Genomic DNA, 27555 nt, shown 5'->3' with positions numbered 1-27555 from the left:
ACTCAAATGCCTTCTCTTGGTCAAGACTAACTACATCTTGGACAGGTAATGGTCCTTGATGCTTTGCAGAGGTTCCCTAGTGAGGACTAGGGTGTCTGTTTGTAGCAGCGAGGAGTACCACAAGCATGACCTGCGCTTGATAAACTCTGTGTGGATAATCTGCAGAGTGGATCATCGGTGCATTGGCTGCTTGTCAGAAAAGCCAAGCTTAAACAGAGTCATTGGTTCCTCTGACTTATCTGTGAATTGAAAATAATTTTTTTCTGCCTCCCTCTACAATATACGATATCAGGCAGGGAATTTTAAATATTTCACCAGTTGAACCCCAACGATGTGACACATATCACCTATCCAGTGGAGATTTCATATTTACATATCTTCACATGTACTTTGCGATGTGTTGCTCTGACCGATGTTTATTCGGATGTTACTTTGACATATACCACCCACCTAAACATTATTTCACGTCACGTAAACCCCTTCATGGAAACTATCTTCTCTAATGTCCTCTTCAGCTCAGTAATCCACCCTTCCACCGTATCAAATTTGTTCAGAAACAGTTTAAAATGCATAATAAAGAAATCTAGGTGTTTACTCAACTGTACATATTACAAATATACATGTATAGACAGACACACACAGAAAAGGACACACAGTAGACCTGCATGACTTTCTTTGAATTTGCTCTACAGTAACCGCTGAACTTGGACTATAGTCGCTATGTAGTATACTTGCATGAGAGTTTAAGCACACACCTCAGAGACCTTCAAATTATCTACTATTACAACTCTTTGCTTACTCTGGAAACTCATCAAATACCTATGGACTACGGTCAAGGTCATTTCTGCAATGGTCTAGGATGATTTTTTTTTTCTTTTAATTTTTACAGATACCTGTGTGAGCTACAAAAGCAAGCATGCCATTGGTGGAAAGGTTAATTAATACCTTTTTCATGGTTACTAGAGTTCAATACTCAAACAGCCCCTTTTAGTTTTGGGTCTATATATATGGCATCCACCATCCTGTAGCATCAGTGCTCTTGGCTTTTAGCTAAAAGTGTGCTCCACATTCCTGCCCATATCAAGGCTATACCCGAGAAGATGCTGACTATTTCACTGATATGGGGATTAGTTGTGGCTTTGTGCTGTTTCTTCTGGCTTATCGTTGGCATTAGAAGACGGTAAGAAACAAATTATTTTTTTTAATTATTTTACTTATAGTAATATATTTTTTTATATATAATGATTACATGCTTTGTACCAAATGATTAGATAGAAATTAACACTTTTGTCATCTGTTTTAAGATGCAATAAAAATAGTTAATTCATCTATAAATTATTTATTAAAATAAATAATAAAAAAAATGTAAAAAGGTATGTAAGTGCCAATAACTGAGTGTCCACCTTTATCAAATATTTGACTTCAGCTGTTTAGTTGACCCTCTGTGTAATGGTCAGTACAACTTGTATTTGGCCAGAAAAAAGCAAGTTAAGTAAATAATGGCTTAGTAACCCAGCAATATCAACATTCAATGTGATTATATAGGTCACTGAGCTAATATATACATGTATATATTTGTTTCTTTCATTTTAGGCAACCAGGAGAGCCACCCCTGGAAAATGGATTAATTCCCTACCTCGGATGTGCCTTGCAATTTGGTGCCAACCCTCTAGAGTTTCTCAGATCAAGGCAGAAAAAATACGGAGACGTCTTCACCTGCAAAATTGCTGGAACATTTGTCCATTTTGTGACTGACCCATTTTCCTTTAATGCAGTAATGCGTCATGGTCGACACTTCGATTGGCAGAAATTCCACTATGCAACATCTGCCAAGGTAAAGTATGAGATAACGACTTATTTTACAGTGCAATATTCTAGTATCAGATAGTAACCATTTGAATGTTATCTTAAGAAACCATGTAGTTATATTGTAACAACTCATTGATTGTAAATGCTAGCCTTTCATACACTTACGAAAAATTACAATTCTTTATTGGGAATAAATATTTCAGAATTTATTAAATATTCTATAGCTCGAGAGAAATTTGTAACTGCTCGTCTAGATCAAAGTTGGAAATATTTTTATATTTCATTATTTTCGTACAGCAATCATCCTATAGAAGCACCCAAAGCTTCTGCGTAATTTGGCATCATTCATGTTCATCGTTCAGTGGGCATGTGTCAATGCAATCATTAGTGACTGCGTATAGTCCCAGTTGATTCTTTATACTCATGTTGCAGTATTGCTTTTGAGTATTTTTGCTTTTTCTTTATTGTCATCCTTATTGTATATTAATTAGATTTGCTTTTGAGCATTTTTGCTTTATTATTATACTTATTGTACTGTATATTAATTAGATTTGCTTTTGAGTATTTTTACTTTATTTTCATATTTATTTTATATTACGGTAATTAGATTTGATTTTGAGTATTTTTGCTTTACTGTCATCCTTATTGTAATTTTAATATTTTTTTTAGTATTTTTGCTTTATTGTCGTTCTAATTGTATAATATTTAGATTTGCTTTTGAGCATTCTTGCTTTATTCTCGGCCTTATTGTATTATAATTAGATTTGCTTTTGAGTATTTTTTTTCTTTATTCTCATCCTTATTGTATATTAATTAGGTCTGATTTTGAGTATTTTTGCTGTATTTTCATTGTAGTTTTATATTAATTAGATTTGCTTTTGAGCATTTTTGCTTTGTCTCTCTAGTTGTCCATATTGTTTATTAATTAGAATAAACTGTGTTCTTTACCAGGCATTTGGACACAGCAGCATGAATCCCGTTGATGGTAGAACCACTGAGAATATACACGAAACCTTTAATAAGACAATGCAGGGAGATGCGCTGGATGCCATCATAACTGCCATGATGGAGAATCTTCAACACGCAATGATGCAGACTGTTTCATCCAAAGCAAGTGAATGGAAAAACGATGGTCTCTACGCCTTCTGTTATCGAGTGATGTTTGAGTCCAGTTACTTGACACTTTTTGGCAAAGAGTTAAATGATAAGAACGATAAGAGTCTAGCTAGACAGGAAGCACAAAGAGCACTCATACTCAACGCCATTGAAAACTTCAAAGAATTTGACAAGATTTTCCCCGCTCTAGTAGCAGGTCTCCCCATACATGTCTTCAAATCAGCTCATAATGCCAGGGAGAAACTAGCAAATGGTCTTCTCCATGAAAAACTTAGGGAAAGAATCAACCTCTCAGACATTGTCACCCTTAGGATGTATTTGAATGACACCGTTTCCACCCTAAATGATGCAGATAAGGCAAAGACCCACTTGGCGCTCCTCTGGGCATCTCTCGCCAACACCCTTCCTGTAGCTTTCTGGTGTGTTTTTTACCTCCTTAGGTAAGACTGCTTTCCTATAAATACTGCTTCCTTATTGCTCTCCTTGTACCATCCACATCTTATATAATATCTGCTCGTTTCTGAATAATAACGTTTTATTATTATTAAACAGATGCCCAAAAGCTATGAAGGCAGCCGCTGATGAAATCAGCCAGGTTTTGGAAAACGCTTCTCAGAAAGTGACCTTTGACAAGCACATTTTTCTGAATCGCCATCAACTGGATGATATGCCCGTTTTAGGTAAGTTTTACACCTGTGATAGGTTATCATGCTTTTCTGAGTCTGTTATTAAAACAATCCCTAAATTATATTTCCTCTTGTCATTTCTTATACAGACAGCATAATCAAGGAATCAATGAGGCTATCCAGTGCATCTCTCAATGTCAGAGTGGCCAAGGAGAATTTTACCCTACAACTGGAAGACAAAGGGGCATATTCCATCCGTAAAGATGACATTGTTGCTTTCTACCCACAGACTGTTCACCTGGATCCTGAAGTATATGAGAACCCTTCTGTAAGTATTACATTGTATATTTCCAAACCATTATTTGAGTTCCGGTACCATATATCTTTCCATTTAACATTGGATATTTATAGAAAATGTGACCATATTGGCCCCTTGTTCTAAACAGGGTATATAAAGAAAAAGTAAAGGCGCTGTACACATTAGATAAAACTGAGCCAAACAATTAAACAATTTTCATACATCTAATGTGTATGGGATCCTACTTACTCTCTCTCCAGATAATGTCTGAGAAGATAAGGACTGGGCTGTTTTAATTTTTTTCAACCAATGCTTTCGTTATGCAGGCAGATCAGATAAACCTCTGCCAGATGACCCTGGCAGCGGCTTATGTTCTCCCCGTAGAGAACACATGAACACTCGGCTGAGCTGAACATTCATGTGTATGGGCGAATCAGGAGACAGCTGTTGGTTGAATGAATGTTCTTTTTTATGAATATCAGATTTGTCCTTATGTTCCTATTTGTTTGTGAATATCAGATTTGTCCTTATGTTTCTATATCTTTATTTTTCAGACATTTAAATATGATCGGTACCTGGATGACAATGGCAAAGAAAAGACAGATTTTTACCTTAAAGGAAAGAAATTAAAATATTACTACCTACCATTTGGATCTGGGAAAACCAAGTGTCCTGGACGACAATTTGCAGTGCATGAGATCAAACAGTTGGTGACTCTGATGATTTCTTACTTTGAGATGGACCTTGTGGAAAAAAATGTGAAATCCCCACCCTTAGATCAGTCCCGTGCAGGCCTTGGCATCTTACAACCAACCCATGACGTTGATTTCAAATACAAACTAAAAGTCTACTAAATTTATGTGATCAAAGTAGATAATTACAGAACTCGTCAGGTGCCAGTGCCCTGCAGAACACACCGATGACTATTGTAAGATATCTTCCAAGCGGTCATGGAACCCAGCGTTTTACTTGCCGTATTAATTCTCATGAATATAAATGAGGATGTACACAACATATTTCTTACATAATGTGTTGTACGAGAAGCAGAAAAGAGCACTCACCATCCGAAGAAAGTTTTCAGTCTTTATTGTGGCATTAAAAAATAGCAAGGTCCCACGGGAGAACGAAGGTGTCAGGAGACGACGGCCGTTTCGCGCTGCTGCGCTTCTAGAGACCCGTAGAAGCGCAGCAGCGCGAAACGGCCGTCGTCTCCTGACACCTTCGTTCTCCCGTGGGACCTTGCTATTTTTTAATGCCACAATAAAGACTGAAAACTTTCTTCGGATGGTGAGTGCTCTTTTCTGCTTCTCGTACAACACATTGGACCTCGGCTTTTTTTCTTGGAGCACCCCAATCCCTAGTACTGGCGTGAATAACGCATAACAAGCTTGCTTTACCCTGTGCCTCTGATTTAACCAGCTGTTAGTGCGGACACTTTTTTCTGTTTGGTTATATTTCTTAGATAAGCAGGGACATGATATATACTCTCCATTATTTCACGCAATAAAAGTTGTATATTCATCATAAAATAGAAGGTTGAGTTAATGTGAAATATACGAAGCAGTCACTAAAGAGCTGGAAAGGGTTTTCGTCACATAACCATTATGGAGTCATGACAGCGATGAATACTTCCTTGGGGGTCCATCGGGTTTTCATTTTTGTTTCATGCTGCAGACTACACAATTCTGGCCATAAAAATTGGAAACCTGACAGCGCCTTTTGGAGTTGGTAAAATGATGTATATTTTGTAGGTATCTTTTTAAATTGTGTACTGTGAGACATGATTTTGTGTTATAGCTATAAATGTTTATAGTGTTTTAACTATAAATCCCATTGTACATAATAATTGTTGATTTCATATTTCGGAAATCTTCCTCTATTCAATGACTTAATGAATGGATCTGCTGTATATACTATCTGTGTGCTACATTTCAATGACTATTACACAACAGGGTACTGTATTATAAAATGTTGTCATTTGTATAAAAAATATGCCTGTTATATACAAACTTTGGACTTATGTCTGTTCTGTAATACAATTACTTATAAATAAACTAATTTGCTGTTTTTAATACATGCATTTCATTATTGGAATCATTGTTGTGATCTGGAGCAACTTATATGACAGCAAGAACTGAGCACTTTATGAAGGGAACACATACTGACACAGGAAAAAGATGCATCTTTCTCTATATGTGAAGACCTGAATCTGGAGCACAGCTACAGCTACAGAGTGTGCACAGGTAGCATTTGCATCCAGGTCCTTTGAGGTGTAGATAGTGGCATACAGGCATCACACTTTAAACTATATCTACATTAAAGATGCAGATCCAGTTGAAAACAATAATAGAACAGGGAGCCACCAGCTTGCTCCTCCATCATTCTCCACTGCCATCTTAGCACACTGGGCCTGATGACTCACTACATTGCCCCATTGTGCAGGGCTTCAGACCAAAAAATGCGGATACTAGTACAGTGGGGGCACAGGGAGAAGTGAGTATTCTTATTTTAAATCATTGTGGGGGTCATTATCCTATTTAGAGCTCTGTGTGTGGGTCCATTATCCTATTTGGAGAGCAATATGGGGGTCAATATCTTATTTGTAGGGCTATGTGGGGGCAAGTATTCTGTTTGGAGGGCTATGTAGCAGCCAGTATTCTAATTGGTGGGCTGCGTGGAGGCTGTTATCCTATTTGGAGGACTATGCGAGGACCAGCATCCGATGTGGTGGGCTGTGTGGAGGCCACTATCCTATTTGGGGCACTAGGTGGGGGCCAATATCTTATTTGGAGGGCCATGTGGATGCCATTATCCTATTTGAAGGGCTATGTGGGGGCCATTATCCTATTTGGAGCTCTATACGAGAAGACATTATCCTATTTAGAGGCCTATGTGAGGGGTCATTATCCTATTTGGAAGGCTATGTGGAGGCCATTATCCTATTTGAAGGGCTATGTGGGGGCCATTATCCTATTTGGAGCTCTATACGAGAAGACATTATCCTATTTAGAGGCCTATGTGGGGGCCATTATCTTATTTGGAAGGCTATGTGGAGGCCATTATCCTATTTGGAAGGCTATGTGGAGGCCATTATCCTATTTGGAGCTCTATGTGAGAAGGCATTATCCTATTTAGAGGGCTATGTGGGGGGCCATTATCCTTTTTGGAAGGTTATGTGCTGGCCATTATCCTATTTGGAGGACTATATGGGGGCTATTATGATTGGAGGGCTATGTGGGGACAATTATACTCTTTGGAGAGTCATTATACAGTGCAGAAGGTTTGTGAGGTACATCCTACTGTGTGTAGGTTTATGTGAGAGCCAGTATACTTTTTGGATGACTATGTGGGGAACCATTATATTGTTTGGAGGGCGAATGGGGGTCATTATACTATGTGTGAGCCATTATACAGTGTAAATTGTTGTGTGGGATCCATCATACTGTTTGAAGTGTTGTGCTGGGGTTATCATAGTGTTTAGAGGGCCTTCATACTGTATGGAGGTCCATTATACGGTATGAAAAACTGTGTGGGTGTCATCATATAGTGTGGAGGGCTGTGTCGGGACAATCATACTTTGTTGGGGTTACTGTGGGTGTATCACTCTTTTAGGCGGGGGTATAATATGGCCATCATACTGTGCATATGGAGGATCACAGCTAGTCACCGATAGCTGCTACTGCGCAGGCGCGGGCAGTGCCATCTTAGAGGAGCAATTTTTTTTTTATTCTCCAGTAAGATGGCGCCGCCGGCGCATGCGCAGTAGCAGCTATCGGATCACAGCTTTAGACACCAATAGCTGCTATTGCGCAGGTATGGTGGGTGCCATTTTCAATTTTTTTATCCAAGCTGGATAACATCAACAAAATCTATTATTGGCAGGTTAGGTATTCATTATGCAAACTAGGGGGCAGGTCAGTGAGGGATCAGTGACTGGTCAGCAGGCTGCAAAATGAAAATCTAATCAGAGCACCACATACACCAACCCCGCCATATGTCACGAGAATCTCATTAACTACAAACTGAAAATAATGATTAAAGAACAACTGTAAGATGGATTTCATCAACCCAGGTATAATTTTAATCAGTATAATGGCACCGACCTGACACTGCGTGTAGGTTACTGTGCACAATCCTGCTGACAGGTTCCCTTTAAGGAATTCATATACTCAATGACTATACCAAGGGATACTCTCTGGGAAGATATGCATTAAATAATGTATAGCACTGTTTGTTTATTAAATAGCATCACTATTGGTATCTATAGAGCTGTCCTTGATTATATAGCAATTTTTCTTGTTATATAGCACTATCCGTTATTACATAGGGTACCCTATTTATGCATTGTGCTCTCCCTTAGTGCATTTCATTTTCTTTTATTATGTAGAGCCCCATCCCTTGTTACATAGCACCCTTTCTATTATGTGTAGAGCTATCCTTTATTACATAGCATCCACTCTAGTTGTGTATAGTGCTGTCCCATTTTTATGTAGTGTCATCTGTGGTTATCTATAGGGCTTTCGATAATTACGTAGCTTACTCTCTGGATATTTAGAGCACACTTTCTTTATTACATAGTGTCCTCTCTTGTTATATATAAAAATGACTGCTACTGGTTGACAACGTGACCAGACCAGTGGATTAGCTTTCTCTGATAGAAAAGCATATTCCCATATACAATGGCTATAAAAAGTGTCCACACTCCTGTTAAAATGCCAGGTTTTTATGATTAAAAAAAAATCATTCCAAGAAGAAGAATTTCCAAACTTTTTCCACCTTCAAGGTGACCCTTCATCTGCACAATTCAATTGAAAAATAAACTGAAATATTTTCAGGTGGAAAAAGAACTAAAGTAGTGTGGTTGTACAAAATGGACACACTTAAACTAATAAATACAGATGCTTCTCACAAAATTAGAATTAGAAAAGTTAATTTATTTCAGTTCTTTACTACAAAAAGTGAAACTCATATATAGAGTCACTACAAACAGAGTGATCTACTTCAAGTGTTTATTTCTGTTAATGTTGATGTTGATGATTATGGCTTACAGACAATGAAAACCCAAAAATCATTATCTCATTAAATTAGAATAATTAACAAAAAACATCTCCAAAGGCTTCCTAAGCGTGTAAAAAGGTCCCTTAGTCTGTTTCAGTAGCTCCACAATTATGGAGAACACTGCTGACAGATATCCAGAAGATTGTCATTGACACACTCCACAAGGAGGGTAAGCCACAAAAGGTCATTGCTAAAGAATCTGGCTGTTCAGAGTGCTGTATCCAAGCATATTAATGGAAAGTTGAGTGGAAGGAAAAGGTGTGGTAGAAAAAGGTGCACAAGCAACCGGGATAACCACAGCCTTGAAAGGATTGTTAAGAGCAGGTCATTCAAAAATTTGGGGGAGATTCACAAGGAGTGGACTCCTGCTGGAGTCATTGCTTTAAGAGTCAGCACACACATCCAGGACATGGGCTACGATTAACCTCTGTTCTGCCAAAAGAAATAAACACCATTTAAAAAGAAGGTGAAATGCTTCTTTCAGTGCAGGAGTAGGAGCAATCAGACGCTGCTCTCTTCTGGCTCCTCACTGTTGCGGTAATCAAATCTGACTTTCAGGTTGCTGCTGGGAATAATGTTGTCAGTGTATTACTCGACTCATATGGACTGACTATAAAACATACAGAACCGAAGATAAATTAGATTTTACAGACAAAAATATTAGTAAACATTCTTTCCTGTATAATGAATTGTATATAAGGCAAAATTAAAAAGAGAAATAATAAAACATCCTCCTCCATCCCTTAATAGTCGCGACATCGCTCACTGTATTTTCCCGTCACCTATGACTACAGTCAGGGCCGCCATAATGCCCTGACTGGAGTATAGGGCCCGATGACGAAATGGGGCCTGCATTAGACCCCGTCTGTTCTGGTCATTGGGCCCCAGCGGCAGGCTTCTGCTGGTGCAGTAACTGACCCACGTCCGGGCCCACATGACAATAGTTAAAAGCTGCCAACCAATCGGAGGCTGGAAGCTGGCGTCAGCGCGCACGTTGCCGGCGTATGACGTCATTGCCATTCTCCGGTGAGAGCGTGTCTGGACTGCGTTGAGTTTTTTTTTTTTATTGAAAGCAGCACGGGGGCAGGATGGGAGACATGGGGGCAGAATGGGAGACACAGGGGGAAGAATGGAGATACAGGGGGCAAGAATGGAGACACAGGGGGCAAGAATGGAGACAAAGGGGGCAAGAATGGAGATGCAGGGGGCAGAATGGGAGACACGGGGGCAGGATGGGAGACACAGGGGGAACAATGCAAACATGGGGAAGAATGGAGATACAGGGGGAAGAATGGAGACACATGGGGATGTATGGAGACACGGGGAACAATGGAGATATAGGGGGAAGTATGGAGACACAGGTTGAAGTATGGAGACACAGGAGGAAATATGGAGATACAGGGGGAAGAATGGAGACACGGGGAAGAATGGAGACAGGGAGCAGGATGGAGACACGGGGCAGGATGGAGACAGATTGGGCAGTATCATGGGGCAGGATGGAGACAGATGGGGCAGGATCATGGGGCAGGATGGAGACAGATGGGGCAGGATGGAAACAGATGGGGCAGGATGGAGACAGATGGGAAAGGAGGGGTGTACTCCTTTCTGCTGAACCCTGTATATATACACGATGTTCCAAATTATTATGCAAATTACATTTTTCTCGGATTTTCTTAAATGGTCGGTGCAAATGACAGTCAGTCTAATCTAAGTCATCACCCGTTAGAGTATACATCAAATTTTATTTAAGAAACCTCCCAATGATAACAGTATAATCTCCAAAATGAATAAAAACTCAGAATGCACTGTTCCAAATTATTAGGCACAGTAGAATTTCTAAACATTTGATATGTTTTAAAGAGCTGAAAATGCTCATTTGTGGAATTTGCATTGCAGCATTAGGAGGTCACATTCACTGAACAAAGAAGCTATTCAACTCCAAAACTCCTAACAGGCCAAGTTACATGTTAACATAGGAACCCTTCTTTGATATCACCTTCACAATTCTTGCATCCATTGAACTTGTGAGTTTTTGGAGAGTTTCTGCTTGTATTTCTTTGCATGAAGTCAGAATAGCCTCCCAGAGCTGCTGTTTTGATGTGAACTGCCTCCCACCTTCATAGATCTTTTGCTTATTGATACTCCAAAGATTCTCTATAGGGTTGAGGCCAGGGGAAGATGGTGGCCACACCATGAGTTTATCTCCTTTTATGCCCATAGCAGCCAATGACTCAGAGGTATTCTTTGCAGCATGAGATGGTGCATTGTCATGCACGAAGATGATTTTGCTCCTGAAGACACATTTCTGCTTTTTATATCATGGAAGAAAGTTGTCAGTCAGAAACTCTATATACTTTGCAGAGGTCATTTTCACACCTTCAGGAACCTTAAATGGCCCTACCAGCTGTTTCCCCATGATTCCGGCCCAAAACATGACTCCTCCACCTCCTTGCTGACGTCACAGCCTTGTGGCCATCCACCAACCATCCACTACTCCATCCATCTGGACCATTCAGGGTTGCTCGACATTCATCAGTAAACAAGACTGTTTGAAAATTAGTCTTCATGTATGTGTGGGCCCACTGCAACAGTTTCTGCATGTGAACACTGTTTAGGGGTGGCTGAATAGTAGGTTTATGCACCACAGCAAGCCTTTGAATGATCCTATACCTTGAGGTTCGAGGGACTCCAGTGGCACCAGCAGCTTCAAATAACTGTTTGCTGCTTTGTAATGGCATTTTGGCAGCTGCTCTCTTAATCCAATGAATTTTTCTGGCAGAAACCTTCCTCATTATGCCTTTATCTGCATGAACTATTTCTGTGATCTGTTTCAGTGACAAATCTCTTCACAGTATGATGATCACTCTTAAGTTTTCGTGAAATATCTACAGTAATGTTTTCATACCTTGTCCAAGGCATTGCACTATTTAACGCTTTTCAGCAGCAGAGAGATCCTTTTTATTTCCCATATTGCTTGAAACCTGTGGCCTGCTTATTAATGTGGAACATCACTTTTAGGTAGTTTTCTTTTACTTAGAATCACCTGGAAAACTAATTATCACATGTGTTTAAGATTCATTTCAGTGATCCATTGAGCCCCGAGACACAATACCATTCACAAGTTTATTTGAAAAGCAAAACAATTAAATCTAGTTGACACTTAAATCCAATTTGCATAATAATTTGGAACACAGTGTATATATGTGCATTATTATTAGGCAAGTTGTATTTTGATCACATGATACTTTTTATACATGTTGTCCTACTCCAAGCTGCTCAGGCTTGAGAGCCAACTACCAATTAAGTAAATCAGGTGATGTGCAACTCTGTAATGAGGAGAGGTGTTGTCTAATGACATCAAAACCCTATATAACGTGTGCTTAATTATTAGGCAACTTCCTTTCCTTTGGCAAAATGGGTCAGAAGAGAGATTTGACCGGCTCTGAAAAATCCAAAATTGTGAGATGTCTTGCAGATGGATCCAGCAGTCTTGAAATTGCCAAACTTTTGAAGAGTGATCACCGAACAATCAAGCGTTTCATGGCAAATAGCCAACAGGGTCGCAAGAAGCGTTTTGGGCAAAAAAGGCGCAAAATAACTGCCCATGAATTGAGGAAAATCAAGCGTGAAGCTGCCAAGATGCCATTTGCCACCAGTTTTGCCATATTTTAGAGCTGCAACATTACTGGAGTAACAAAAATCACAAGGTGTGTGATACTCAGGGACATAGCCAAGGTAAGGAAGGTTGAAAAACAACCACCTTTGAACAAGAAACATAAGATAAAACGTCAAGACTGGGCCAAGAAATATCTTAAGATTGACTTTTCAAAGGTTTTATGGACTGATGAAATGAGTGACTCTTGATAGGCCAGATGGATGGGCCAGAGGCTGGATCAGTAAAGGGCAGAGAGCTCCACTCTGACTCAGACGCCAGCAAGGTGGAGATGGGGTACTAGTATGGGCTGTATCATCAAAGATGACTTGTGGGACCTTTTCGGGTTGAGGATGGAGTGAAGCTCAACTCCCAGACCTACTGCCAGTTTGTGGAAGACGACTTTTTCAAGCAGTGGTACTGGAAGAAGTTGGTATCGTTCAAGAAAAACATGATTTTCATGCAGGACAATGCTCCATCACATGCCTCCAACTACTCCACAGCGTGACTGGCCAGTAAAGGTCTCAAAGAAGAAAAAATAAAGACATGGCGCCCTTGTTCACCTGATCTGAACCCCATAGAGAACCTGTGGTCCCTCATAAAATGTGAGATCTACAGGGAGGGAAAACAGTACACTTCTCGGAACAGTGTCTGGGAGGCTGTGGTGGCTGCTGCACGCAATGTTGATCATAAACAGATCAAGCAACTGACAGAATCTATGGATGGAAGGCTGTTAAGTGTCATCATAAAGAAAGGTGGCTATATTGGTCACTAATTTTGGGGGGTTTCGTTTTTGCATGTCAGAAATGTTTTTTCCATATTTTGTGCGGTTATATTGGTTTACCTGGTGAAAATAAACAAGTGAGATGGGAATATATTTAGTTTTTATTAAATTGCCTAACAATTCTGCACAGTAATAGTTACCTGCACGAACAGATATCCTCCTAAGATAGCCAAATCTAAAAAAAACCACCCCAACTTCCAAAAATATTAAGCTTTGATATTTAAGAGTCTTTTGGGTTGATTGAGAACATAGTTGTTGATCAATAATAAAAATAATCCTCTAAAATACAACTTGCTTAATAATTCTGCACACAGTGTATATATATATATATATATATATATATATATATATATATATATATATATATATATATATATATTGTAGCATGGCTAAAGGGTGTCTAATCGACGGGAGGTATGTATCACAGAGAAGGCTTGTTGCTGTGATGTAACCCGGAATGTTTTCTGTAATGCACATAAAGCAATAAGGAATAGTGTTGAGCGATACCGTCCGATACTTGAAAGTATCGGTATCGGAAAGTATCGGCCGATACCGGCAACGTATCGGATCCAATCCGATACCGATACCCGATACCAATACAAGTCAATGGGACTCAAGTATCGGACGGTATTCCTGATGGTTCCCAGGGTCTGAAGGAGAGGAAACTCTCCTTCAGGCCCTGGGATCCATATAAATGTGTAAAAGAAAGAATTAAAATAAAAAATATCGCTATACTCACCCTCCGACGCAGCCTGGACCTCAGCGAGGGAACCGGCAGCGTTGTTTGTTTAAAATTCGCGCTTTTACTTGGTTACGTGAAGTCCCGGCTTGTGATTGGTCAGGGCGGCCATGTTGCCGGGACGCGGACCAATCACAGCAAGCCGTGACGAAATTACGTCACGGCTTGCTGTGATTGGTCCGCGTCCCGGCAACATGGCCGCCATTAACCAATCACAAGCCGTGACGTCACGGGAGGCTGGACACGCGCACTTTTTAAAATGGGCGCGTGTCCAGCCTCCCGTGACGTCCCGGCTTGTGATTGGTTGCGCCGCGGTCAACCAATCACAAGCCGGGAGGCTGGACACGCGCGCATTTTAAAATTTTAAAATGGGCGCGTGTCCAGCCTCCCGGCTTGTGATTGGTTGATCGCGGCGCAACCAATCACAAGCCGGGACGTCACGGGAGGCTGGACACGCGCCCATTTTAAAATGCGCGCGTGTCCAGCCTCCCGTGACGTCACGGCTTGTGATTGGTTGCGTCTCCCATGTGACTGCGACGCAACCAATCACAAAGCCGGGACGTAATTTTAAAATCCTTAAGGACCTGAAATTACGTCACGGCTTGCTGTGATTGGTTGCGTCTCCCATGTGACTGCGACGCAACCAATCACAACGCCGGAACGTAATTTTAAAATCCTGAAGGACCTGAAATTACGTCACGGCTTGCTGTGATTGGTTGCGTGCCGGTCACATGGGCGGCACGCAACCAATCACAAGCCGGGACTCACGTAAAGGAAAGAAAAGCGCGAATTTTAAACAAAGAACGCTGCCGCTTCCCTCGGTAAGGTGCAGGCTGCGTCGGAGAGGTGAGTATAGCAATATTTTTTATTTTAATTCTCTCTTTTACACATTTTTACATTAATGTTGTTTCGATACCGATACCCGATATCACAAAAATATCGGATCTCGGTATCGGAATTTCCGATACAGCAAGTATCGGCCGATACCCGATACTTGCAGTATCGGAATGCTCAACACTAATAAGGAATTGTTTAGTATGTTTGGGTCCGGGTTACGGGTAGCTAGGAGAGATGGGAGGGTCTGGCTACCTATATACCTCACCCCTGGGTAAGGGGCATAACCATGCCTATCTATGTTTATTTCAGAACCTGTGGTGATGTCAGAACCACATGTCTAATCATGTGACAGGTACCTGGGTGCGGTTTCAGGCTTCATAATGGAGGTGTGTTTGGCACATGGCGGGGAGTGTTTGGAAGTCTGTCAGAGTGGACACACTTCCATGTGTCTTGGCTAGACACTGCAGAGTGGCCTGTGTGTTGGACGGTTCCAAGTGGGGACAGACGTCCTGGAAGCACACAGAGACCATATTTAGGCTGGAGAGCTTATGTGCTGGACATGGCACAGTCTGTATGCCTACAGATCTGAGAGAGAGCGGAGCTCTACTATGGACACTGAGAACCTATCCATCTGATGTAAGACTGTTTACCTTTGTTTTGCTGACTTAAATGGTTTATGGAGTGAATAAACCTACATGAACGCTAAAGAGAATGTGCCTCCTGTTTCCTCCTACGCACCTAAGCGAGTGAATCCCATACAATTGGTGTTTTGGATGCGGGCAAAAGATCCAAGGAGTATGTCTTGCAGCGCTGGCTGGTCTGAGCCAGAAAATTGGACGGTATTGACAACCGTGAGTAAAAACTCATCGGGGTCAGTGAGAAACTGTTGTTTTGGGATACCTCTGAGGAGAAGAGGGATCCGGGAACCTGTGTGGCCGGCACCAACAGGTAACGGACAGGTGTCCATGTGTACTGACCGGGGTCAGAGTGGAAGAAAACAGAGACAGTGTGTCTGGGCATCTCTGAGGCCGAGGGGTGTCCAGGAACCCGTGAAGTTGCCAACGGGTCACGGTCTGAAAACCATGCATTGTACTGACCAGGGTCAGTGGAAAAACTATGTTTGGGCTGTGTGTAAAGCCGGGTGCGTAACATACCGGAGTCTGTGGTGTTCTGACCAGGGTCAGTGAAAGACTGTGTTTTTTTTCTATAAAGCACATGTGCAGGTGTTTGCTGTGGCTCGGCGGGGCCACGAAGACTGAAGGCGTCTAGCTGTAACTCGGCGGGGTTACGAAGGTTGCTGTGGATCGGCGGGTCCACGAAGTCTGCGGTGGTTACGTGCAGTGCAGTTGCAGCAAGAGGTTCTGCAGCAGCCGGAGCTGCATTTGCAGCAAAGGAAAAAAAAAAAGTGTGCAGACTCTTAAAGGGCCAGAGTCACATTGGTGTGCTGGGCGAACTGGGGCCTGAGAGTGCTGTGGGAAGTCCACAGGGTGTACCCCAGAGTGGGGTGGTGTCCCTAAAAGTGGGGTGGAGTCCCAAAACGGAGCAGTGACCCCAAATAATTATGGTTGGCCAAAAAGGGGCTGCATCTCAAAAGGGGGTAGTTGCCCGGAAGGGGGTGGAGTCCCAAAAAGGGGTGGTGGCCCTAAAGGAGAAAATGGTCCACAAGGGGGCGTTAACCCAAAAGGGGGTGGAGTCCAAATAAGGCAAATCAGCGAATGCGCTGATGGACTGTTGCCGGGTTCAGTGTTTGAACAGCGCATGTTCAGAATGTTGTACTGACTTTTCATCTGACAAAATGACACAGAGCTGTTCTGTAGAAGTCAATGGAGTGTGCGTGACTGGACTTCTGGACTCAGGGAGCCTGGTGATGCTGGTGAGCGCCACACTCCCTGTCTATCTGATTCCCGGAAGGAAGATGGAAGCCCACTGCGTTCATGGGGTCACTAGGGATTATCCGATGTCCAGGGTAATCATTGAGACGCCCACTGTTATTGCCAGCCATGATGTACCTGTAGTCTCAGACTTGCCATTCCCTGTTGTAATTGGCCAGGACTTTGAAAGGTTTTGGGACTTGTGGGAGGAAAGGGGAGTGTCTGATTGCTCAGAACGGAGTGTGAGTGACCCTAAGGGAGACTCACCACAACAGGAGGCTGTAGTGATTCCGAGTGGTGTGATGTGTAAAGAGAAAGTAGCGCCACCTAATGTCAATAGTCCAGAGTTACGGGTGACTGGAAGGAAGTGTGGGTCTGACACCTGTTTAAGTGGGGACTTGCTGTTCCAGGATGACAGAGTGAGAGGGGGTGACTCCTGTTCAGACTGTGATTCAAGCGCAAAGGGAAAAGAGTACAGTAAGGAGGAGCAGAGTAAAAGTCACATCTTCATCTCGTCGCGGGGGACGAAAAAAGGCGGGACAGGTTACCCCCTCTGAGAAGAGAGATGATGAGGAAGAGACAGGGTCAGGTTCAGATCAGGTTACTGTCCTTGATGAGGAGGTCACTTTACCACTGACAAACCCTAGCACTGAGATAGTTAGTGACGGGCTGGGGTTAGAACAGACCTGTGGTAGTCCCATATCTGCAATGCCTGGAAAGAGTGAAGTGGCTCAGTATGATGAAGTACCTGATGCTGAAGAGATGGAGAACTCTGAAGTTACCAAGGGTCCAGAGGTACCGAAGAGTAAACAGACAGAGAGCCCAGGAGAGACCATAGAGGTGGTTGTGGAAACAGGTGGAACTCTGAAGAGGCAGAGTGTGGGTGGGCAAGAGCCCCCGTTTGAAAGTTTAATTAAAGAACTGGTGGTGCGACATGTGCTGGCCAAAAGAGAGCAGGACCATAACATAGAGCTGCTTAAAGAAACTGTTGAACAAGAAACGGTCCTGAGGCAAGCATTTGAGCACAAAGTGGGTGACCTAGAGAAGGAGGTCGTTGAACTCAGAGGTCACCTATCAGCGTGTCAGGCCATGAATAGGGCCATATTGAAAGATATGGATGTGCTCAGAATGGCTCAAGAAAAGCATCAGCAGGAGCTTCTCCAGAGAGAGGAGGAACGTCGCTGCCTGGCAGAGGAGTTGCCAATGCCCACCTTGGCAAAGGCTCAAGCGGAAGAAAAGACTGAGGAAGAGATCGTGCCAAAACCGGAACAAGAGAGTCACCCGGTCGTGACAGACGTCTTGGTGGAAAGGTCAGAGGCAAAAAGGGAGCCGTCTGTCTATGAACAGAGTGAGACCCCACTCTACAAAACCGTGATTGATGTACCCGAAGAGGTGCAAGAAGCCTGTATCGGTGAAGGTGTTCATGAGGCCTTCAGAAAAGCAGTGGAAGCATGTAGTGTGCACTGGGCACCAGAGACTAAACAGTTGGTGATACTGTCGAATAGGGAAGTCACAGTGAAGCGGGTGGCTGTCCTGAGGGATATGCACCTACACTGCCTCCGTACAAAGCAGAAGATCATTTTGAAGAATGATGAAGCCGTTCGACATTTGGAGTGTGAAAGGAAAGCTCTTAGTCAGCTGGGCTTAGTGGAAGACACAGTCCAAGTACCCAAAGGTCTGGTGGCGAAAGTCATTGGGAAACTTGGGAGAGTGATGCAGGAGATGGTGGACAAATCCGGTCTGAAGAGACTGAGGTTACCGGCTGATGAAGAGGTCCAGGTCATGGATGAAGATGGGATGGTTCCGTTCCTGGTTGTCGGGTCCAGAGAGAGTCTTAGGAATATCCGCATGCTCCTGGAATATCGCGTGGCCTACCTAAGGGAGGTAGAGAAGCTGAGACGTAAGAGACTGCAAGTTAATAAACAGCTGCCACAGAGGCGAAGAGGTGCTCCAAAGCCTGGAAGTCCTCAAGCTGAAGTTAACAGAGGATATAGACGTAAAGAGAAGAGCTGCTCTCCGAAGGAAGATAATAGGAGAGATCAACAACCGAGAGAGAACCGAAGGTGGTCAGTTGGAAGAGCTAGAAATAGTGACTCCTCAGTTAGTTCAGGGTTAAGTGACCTCAGCAGGAGATCCTGTAGCAGACGAGGTGACAAGGGTTCAATAACAGGCCCTGACTTAGACAGACTGTTTGACTGTCAGGGACGACTGAGAGAGGTCTCTAGTCGGTTTAGGATAAGTACCAAGCCCCACAGCTTTAGGCAGAGGGGGGAGGTATGTAGCATGGCTAAAGGGTGTCTAATCAACGGGAGGTATGTATCACAGAGAAGGCTTGTCGCTGTGATGTAACCCGGAATGTTTTCTGTAATGCACATAAAGCAATAAGGAATTGTTTAGTATGTTTGGGTCCGGGTTACGGGTAGCTATGAGAGATGGGAGGGTCTGGCTACCCATATACCTCACCCCTGGGTAAGGGGCATAACCATGCCTATCTATGTTTATTTCAGGACCTGTGGTGATGTCAGAACCACATGTCTAATCATGTGACAGGTACCTGGGTGCGGTTTCAGGCTTCATAATGGAGGTGTGTTTGGCACATGGCGGGGAGTGTTTGGAAGTCTGTCAGAGTGGACACACTTCCATGTGTCTTGGCTAGACACTGCAGAGTGGCCTGTGTGTTGGACGGTTCCAAGTGGGGACAGACGTCCTGGAAGCACACAGAGACCATATTTAGGCTGGAGAGCCTATGTGCTGGACATGGCACAGTCTGTATGCCTACAGATCTGAGAGAGAGCGGAGCTCTACTATGGACACTGAGAACCTATCCATCTGATGTAAGACTGTTTACCTTTGTTTTGCTGACTTAAATGGTTTATGGAGTGAATAAACCTACATGAACGCTAAAGAGAATGTGCCTCCTGTTTCCTCCTATGCACCTAAGCGAGTGAATCCCTTACAATATATATATATATATATATATATATATATATACACTACTCAAAAAAATAAAGGGAACACTTACAGAATATAGCTCCAAGTAAATCAAACTTCTGTGAACTCAAACTGTCCACTTAGGAAGCAACACTGTTTGACAATCAATTTCACATGCTGTTGTGCAAATGGAATAGACAACAGATGGTAATTATTGGCAATTATCAAGGCACATGCAATAAAGGAGTGGCTTCTGCAGGTGGGGACCACAGACCACATCTCAGTACCAATGCTTTCTGGCTGATGTTTTGGTCACTTTTGAATGTTGGTTGTGCTTTCACTCTCGTGGTAGCATGAGGAGTTTACAAGCCACACAAGTGGCTCAGGTAGTGCAGCTCACCCAGGATGGCACATCAATGCGAGCTGTGGCAAGAAGGTTTGCTGTGTCTGTCAGCGTAGTGTCCAGAGGCTGGAGATGCTACCAAGAGACAGGCCAGTACACCAGGAGACGTGGAGGGGGCCGTAGGAGGGCAACAACCCAGCAGCAGGACCGCTACCTCAGCATTTGTGCAAGGAGGAACAGGAGGAGCACTGCCAGAGCCCTGCAAGATGACCTCCAGTAGGCCACAAATGTGCATGTGTCTGCACAAACAGTTAGAAACCGACTCCATGAGGATGGTCTGAGTGCCAAATGGGGGTTGTGCTCACAGCCCAACACCGTGCAGGACAATTGGCATTTGCCACAGAACACCAAGATTGGCAAATTCGCCACTGGCGCACTGTGCTCTTCAGAGATGAAAGCAGGTTCACACTGAGCACATGTGACAGATGTGACAGAGTCTGGAGACGCCGTGGAGAGCAATCTGCCTGCAACATCCTTCAGCATGACCGGTTTGGCAGTGAGTCAGTAATGGAGTGGGGTGGCATTTCTTTGGAGGGCCGCACAGCCCTCCATATGCTCGCCAGAGATAGCCTGACTGCCATTAGGTACTGAGATGAGATCCTCAGATCCCTTGTGAGACCATATGCTGGTGCGGTTGGCCCTGGGTTCCTCCTAATGCAGGACAATGCCAGACATCACGTGGCTGGTGTGTGTCAGCAGTTCCTGCAAGAGGAAGGCATTGAAGCTATGGACTGGCCCGCCCATTCCCCAGACCTGAATCCGATTGAACACATCTGGGACATCATGTCTCGCACCATCCACCAATGTCACGTTGCACCACAGATTGTCCAGGAGTTGGTGGACGATTTAGTCGAGGTCTGGGAGGAGATCCCTCAGGAGACCATCCGCCGCCTCATCAGGAGCTTGCTCAGGCATTGTAGGGAGATCATACAGGCACATGGAGGCAACACACACACAACTGAACATCATTTCCTTGTCTTGAGGCATTTCCACTGAAGTTGAATCAGCCTGTAATTTGATATTCTACTTTGTGAGCAGTGGCGTATCCATGGGGGCAGCCAGGGCATGTGCCCCGGGTGCAGCTGACAGGGGGGCATGTCATGATTCCCAATGGCAGGGACTTAGGCAAAAACGGACTAGCTCTAGGAAGATGGAATCTCAGATGACTGCGATGCTGAACCTAACACACAAATAATAGTAGCCGGGGGGCGTGCCTACGTTTTATCCCTAGACGTCTCGCACCAGCCGGAGATCTAGCTACCCCTAGTAGAGGAATACACAGACCTGACTTGCCTCCAGGGAAACCCCAAAAGTGATAGTAGCCCCCCACATATAATAACGGTTAGGTAAGAGGAAAACACGTACGCAGTATGAATATAGGTTCAGCAAAGAGAGGCCCTCTGACTAGATAGCAGAAAATACAAAAGAGGACTTCGCGGTCACCTCAAAACCCTAATTAGCCATCCTGAAATTACTTTAACTCCGATATCAACTCATGACACCGGAGTAGTAATTTCAGATCACTAGAGCTTCCAGCAGCAAGAGTGAAAAAATGCGTGCTGGACAAAACAAACACAAAAAATACAAAAGATCCAACTTAGCTGAATTGCAGACTTGGAGCAGGTAGCAAGCAACAGAGGTGCTCTGGTAACATTGATTGCCGGCACTAGAATGACTGAGAAGCCAAACTAAATAGGAAACTCCCAATTCCTGATGGGAACAGGTGCACTGGAAATAAAAGACAAAAGTAAGCCAGTACCACCAGTAGCCACCAGAGGGAGCCAAAAACAGAATTCACAACAGTACCCCCCCTTAAGGAGGGGGCACCGAACCCTCATGAGAACCACCAGGGCGATCTGGATGCGCCCTATGAAAGGCGCGGACCAAATCAGAGGCATGAACATCAGAGGCAGTCACCCAAGAATTATCTTCCTGCCCGTATCCCTTCCATTTAACCAAATATTGAAGTCTCCATCTGGAAACGCGAGAGTCCAAAATCTTTTCCACAACATACTCCAATTCACCCTCCACCAGCACAGGAGCAGGAGGCTCAACAGAAGGAACAACCGGCACCTCGTACCTCCGCAACAACGACCGATGGAAGACATTATGAATGGCGAAAGATGCTGGTAGGTCCAAACGAAAAGATACAGGATTAAGAATCTCCAAAATCTTATAAGGACCTATGAACCGAGGTTTAAACTTAGGAGAAGAGACCTTCATAGGGACAAAACGAGAAGATAACCACACCAAGTCCCCAACACGAAGACGATGACCCACACGACGATGACGATTAGCAAACTGCTGAGTCTTCTCCTGAGACAACTTCAAATTGTCCACCACATGACTCCAAATCCGGTGCAGTCTATCCACCACAGTGTCCACTCCAGGGCAATCCGAAGATTCCACCTGACCAGATGAAAAACGAGGGTGAAACCCTGAATTGCAAAAGAAAGGAGAAACCAGAGTGGCAGAACTGGCCCGATTATTAAGGGCAAACTCTGCCAACGGCAAAAAGGCGACCCAATCATCCTGATCAGCAGACACAAAACACCTCAAATAAGTCTCCAAGGTCTGATTAGTTCGCTCCGTCTGGCCATTAGTCTGAGGATGGAAAGCAGACGAGAAAGATAAATCAATGCCCATCCTGGCACAGAACGCTCGCCAGAACCTAGACACAAATTGAGATCCCCTGTCAGAAACGATGTTTTCCGGGATACCATGTAAGCGAACCACATTCTGAAAAAACAAAGGAACCAACTCTGATGAAGAAGGCAATTTGGGCAAGGGTACCAAATGAACCATCTTAGAAAAACGGTCACACACCACCCAAATGACGGACATCTTCTGAGAAACCGGGAGGTCCGAGATAAAGTCCATAGAGATGTGCGTCCATGGCCTCTTCGGAAAAGGCAAGGACAACAACAATCCACTAGCCCGAGAACAGCAAGGCTTGGCCCGAGCACAAACATCACAAGACTGCACAAAAGTACGCACATCCCGAGACAGGGAAGGCCACCAGAAGGACCTGGCCACCAAATCTCTGGTACCAAAGATTCCAGGGTGGCCTGCCAACACAGAAGAATGAACCTCCGAGATGACTCTACTGGTCCACTCATCTGGAACAAACAGTCTCCCAGGCGGACAACGATCAGGCCTATCAGTCTGAAACTCCTGCAAAGCACGTCGCAAGTCTGGGGAGACAGCAGACAAAATCACACCATCCTTAAGGATACCCGTAGGCTCAGAATCACCAGAAGAGTCAGGCTCAAAACTCCTAGAAAGGGCATCTGCCTTCACATTTTTCGAACCCGGCAAGTATGAAACCACAAAATTAAACCGGGAGAAAAACAACGACCAGCGCGCCTGTCTAGGATTCAGACGCCTGGCAGACTCAAGGTAAATCAGATTCTTGTGATCAGTCAAGACCACCACCTGATGTCTAGCACCCTCAAGCCAATGACGCCACTCCTCAAATGCCCACTTCATAGCCAAGAGCTCCCGATTACCGACATCATAATTTCGCTCGGCGGGCGAAAACTTTCGAGAGAAGAATGCACATGGTCTCATCACTGAGCAATCGGGACTTCTCTGCGACAAAACCGCACCCGCTCCAATCTCGGAAGCATCAACCTCGACCTGAAAAGGGAGCGAAACATCAGGCTGGCGCAACACAGGGGCAGAAGAAAAGCGGCGCTTAAGCTCCCGAAAGGCCTCCACAGCCGCAGAGGACCAATTGGCAACATCAGCACCCTTCTTAGTCAAATCAGTCAGAGGCTTAGCAACACTTGAAAACCCAGTTATAAATCGACGATAGAAATTAGCAAAGCCCAAGAATTTCTGAAGACTCTTCAGGGAAGTAGGCTGCGTCCAATCACAAATGGCCCGAACCTTGACAGGATCCATCTCAATAGAAGAAGGGGAAAAAATGTACCCCAAAAAAGAGATCTTCTGAACCCCAAAAATACACTTAGAACCCTTTACAAACAAAGAATTGGCCCGCAAAACCTGAAAAACCTTCCTAACCTGTTGAACATGCGACTCCCAGTCATCCGAAAAAATCAAAATATCATCCAAATACACAATCATAAATTTATCCAGATATTTACAGAAAATATCGTGCATAAAGGACTGAAAGACTTATCAACCTTTTTTGTGCGTTTAGAGCATGCTGATATAACATGAGCAGAATCACCACAGTAGAAGCACAACCCATTTTTACGTCTATAATTCTGCCGTTCACTTCTGGACAGAATTCTATCACATTGCATATTCTCCGGTGCCTGCTCAGAAGACACCGCCAAATGGTGCACAGGTTTGCGCTCCCGTAAACGCCGATCAATCTGAATAGCCATAGTCATGGATTCATTCAGACCTGTGGGCGTAGGAAACCCCACCATGACATCTTTAACGGCGTCAGAGAGACCTTCTCTGAAATTCGCCGCCAGGGCGCATTCATTCCACTGAGTAAGCACAGACCATTTTCGAAATTTTTGACAATATATTTCAGCTTCATCATGCCCTTGAGAGAGGGCTATCAAGGCTTTTTCAGCCTGAATCTCCAAATTAGGTTCCTCATAGAGCAACCCCAGTGCCAGAAAAAACGCATCCTCATTGAGCAGCGCAGGATCCCCTGGTGCCAATGCAAATGCCCAATTCTGGGGGTCACCCCGCAACAAGGAAATAACAATTTTAACCTGCTGAGCGGGGTTTCCAGCGGAGCGAGATCTCAGAGAAAGATACAATTTACAATTGTGCTTAAAATTCAAAAAACGAGATCTATCTCCAGAAAAAAACTCAGGTATAGGAATCTTGGGTTCAGACATAGGAGCATGTATAACAAAGTCTTGGATATTTTGAACTTTAGAAGCAAGAGTATTCAGGTTTGAAGCTAAACTCTGGATATCCATTTCTCAACAGCTGAGATCAGAGCCATTCAGGGGTTAAGAGGAGAGAAAAAGGCAGCAGATTGAAATTATGGCTAGACAGAACTTCTGAGTTAAAAAAAAAAAAAAAAAGTCAGAAACTTCTTTTTTCTCTCTTTCTTCAGCCAATACCTTTAATACATTATGGCCGGCAATACTGTCATGATTCCCAATGGCAGGGACTTAGGCAAAAACGGACTAGCTCTAGGAAAATGGAATCTCAGATGACCGCGATGCTGAACCTAACACACAAATAATAGTAGCCGGGGGGCGTGCCTACGTTTTATCCCTAGACGTCTCGCACCAGCCGGAGATCTAGCTACCCCTAGTAGAGGAATACACAGACCTGACTTGCCTCCAGGGAAACCCCAAAAGTGATAGTAGCCCCCCACATATAATAACGGTTAGGTAAGAGGAAAACACGTACGCAGTATGAATATAGGTTCAGCAAAGAGAGGCCCTCTGACTAGATAGCAGAAAATACAAAAGAGGACTTCGCGGTCACCTCAAAACCCTAATCAGCCATCCTGAAATTACTTTAACTCCGATATCAACTCATGACACCGGAGTAGTAATTTCAGATCACTAGAGCTTCCAGCAGCAAGAGTGAAAAAATGCGTGCTGGACAAAACAAACACAAAAAATACAAAAGATCCAACTTAGCTGAATTGCAGACTTGGAGCAGGTAGCAAGCAACAGAGGTGCTCTGGTAACATTGATTGCCGGCACTAGAATGACTGAGAAGCCAAACTAAATAGGAAACTCCCAATTCCTGATGGGAACAGGTGCACTGGAAATAAAAGACAAAAGTAAGCCAGTACCACCAGTAGCCACCAGAGGGAGCCAAAAACAGAATTCACAACAGGGCCACCAGCGGGCCACCTGATGATGCGGCGGTCCAAGGAGGCACCTCGTCCTGTACTGAGCGGTCACATGGTACCGCTCATTACAGTTATGAATATGCGGCTCCACCTCCCATAGGGGTGGAGCCGCATATTCATTACTGTAATGAGCGGTAACAGTGACTGCTCAGTACAGGAAGAAGCTGCCGGCGCCGGGGAAGCAGGGACTGCACAGCGCCAGGAGCAGGTGAGTATAACGGGGAGGGGAGCGCTGCGCTGCACGATATTCACCTGCTCCCCGTTCCAGCCACCGCTCCATCTTCAGCAGTGACACTGAGGTCAGAGGGCACGGTGACATAGTTAGTGTGCGCCCTCTGCCTGAACGTCAGTGCTGAAGATGGAGCGGCGCTGGACCGAGGAGCAGGTGAATATTGAAAGTGCCGGGGGCCTGAGCGACGGAGAGGTGAGTATGTGATTTTTTTTTTTTATCGCAGCAACAGCAAATGGGGCAAGTGTCTGTATGGGGCATCTTATGGGGCCATAACGTTTGTGCATCACTATATGGGGCAAGTGTCTGTATGGGGCTATAATCAACGTTTGTGCATCACTATATGGGGCAAGTGTCTCTATGGGGCATCTTATGGGGCCATAACATTTGTGCAGCACTATAATGGGGCAAGTGTCTGTATAGAACATCTTATGGGGCCATAACGTTTGTGCAGCACTATAATGGGGCAAGTGTCTGTATAGAGCATCTTATGGGGCCATAACATTTGTGCAGCACTATAATGGGGCAAGTGTCTGTATGGAGCATCTTATGGGGCCATAACGTTTGTGCAGCACTATAATGGGGCAAGTGTCTGCATAGAGCATCTTATGGGGCCATAACATTTGTGCAGCACTATAATGGGGCAAGTGTCTGTATAGAGCATCTTATGGGGCCATAACGTTTGTGCAGCACTTTATGGCGCAAGTGTCTGTATGGGGCATCTTATGGGGCCATAACATTTGTGCAGTACTATAATGGGGCAAGTGTCTGTATAGAGCATCTTATGGGGCCATAACATTTGTGCAGCACTATAATGGGGCAAGTGTCTGTATGGGGCATCTTATGGGGCCATAACATTTGTGCAGTACTATAATGGGGCAAGTGTCTGTATAGAGCATCTTATGGGGCCATAACATTTGTGCAGCACTATAATGGGGCAAGTGTCTGTATGGGGCATCTTATGGGGCCATAACATTTGTGCAGCACTATAATGGGGCAAGTGTCTGTATAGAGCATCTTATGGGGCCATAACGTTTGTGCAGCACTATATGGGGCAAGTGTCTATATAGAGCATCTTATGGGGCCATAACATTTGTGCAGTACTATATGGGGCAAGTGTCTGTATAGAGCATCTTATGGGGCCATAACGTTTGTGCAGCATTATATGGGGCAAATATCTTTATGGAGCATCTTATGGGGCCATAATCAACGTTTCTGCAGCACTATATGGCGCAAATGTGTCTATATGTGCCATTATTAACCTTCATGCAGGATTATATGGGGCTCCTGATTCAATATGGATATTCAAAAACACTTAACCTACTGATGTCTCAATTAATTTTACTTTTATTGGTATCTATTTTAACATTATGGGGATTCAGGAATGTACCTTGGC

The 27555-nt window shown here is 44.0% G+C and overlaps 1 protein-coding gene across 1 annotated transcript; it reads left to right on the top strand.

Moving 5' to 3' along the window:
• The first annotated feature begins 1022 nt into the window (after positions 1-1022).
• On the top strand, positions 1023-4862 carry CYP7A1 (cytochrome P450 family 7 subfamily A member 1). Its single transcript, XM_077270534.1, has 6 exons — positions 1023-1180; positions 1594-1834; positions 2761-3365; positions 3478-3605; positions 3701-3879; positions 4404-4862. The coding sequence occupies exons 1-6, from the start codon at positions 1101-1103 to the stop codon at positions 4701-4703; spliced, it is 1533 nt and encodes a 510-aa protein (XP_077126649.1). The 5' UTR covers positions 1023-1100; the 3' UTR covers positions 4704-4862.
• Positions 4863-27555: the final 22693 nt, after the last annotated feature.

This window comes from Ranitomeya variabilis, chromosome 6 (genome assembly GCF_051348905.1).
Source record: "Ranitomeya variabilis isolate aRanVar5 chromosome 6, aRanVar5.hap1, whole genome shotgun sequence".
Lineage (NCBI taxonomy): Eukaryota > Metazoa > Chordata > Amphibia > Anura > Dendrobatidae > Ranitomeya > Ranitomeya variabilis.
The sequence above is the reverse complement of the archived record's forward strand: the minus strand, read 5'-3'. Positions and strand labels throughout refer to the sequence as shown.

Coding starts and splice junctions, on each gene's coding strand:
- CYP7A1 (XM_077270534.1), top strand. CDS start 1,101: ATGCTGACTATTTCACTGATATGGGGATTAGTTGTGGCTTTGTGCTGT. Junction 1,181..1,593: donor ATCGTTGGCATTAGAAGACG/GTAAGAAACAAA, acceptor CTTTCATTTTAG/GCAACCAGGAGAGCCACCCC. Junction 3,880..4,403: donor AAGTATATGAGAACCCTTCT/GTAAGTATTACA, acceptor TTTATTTTTCAG/ACATTTAAATATGATCGGTA.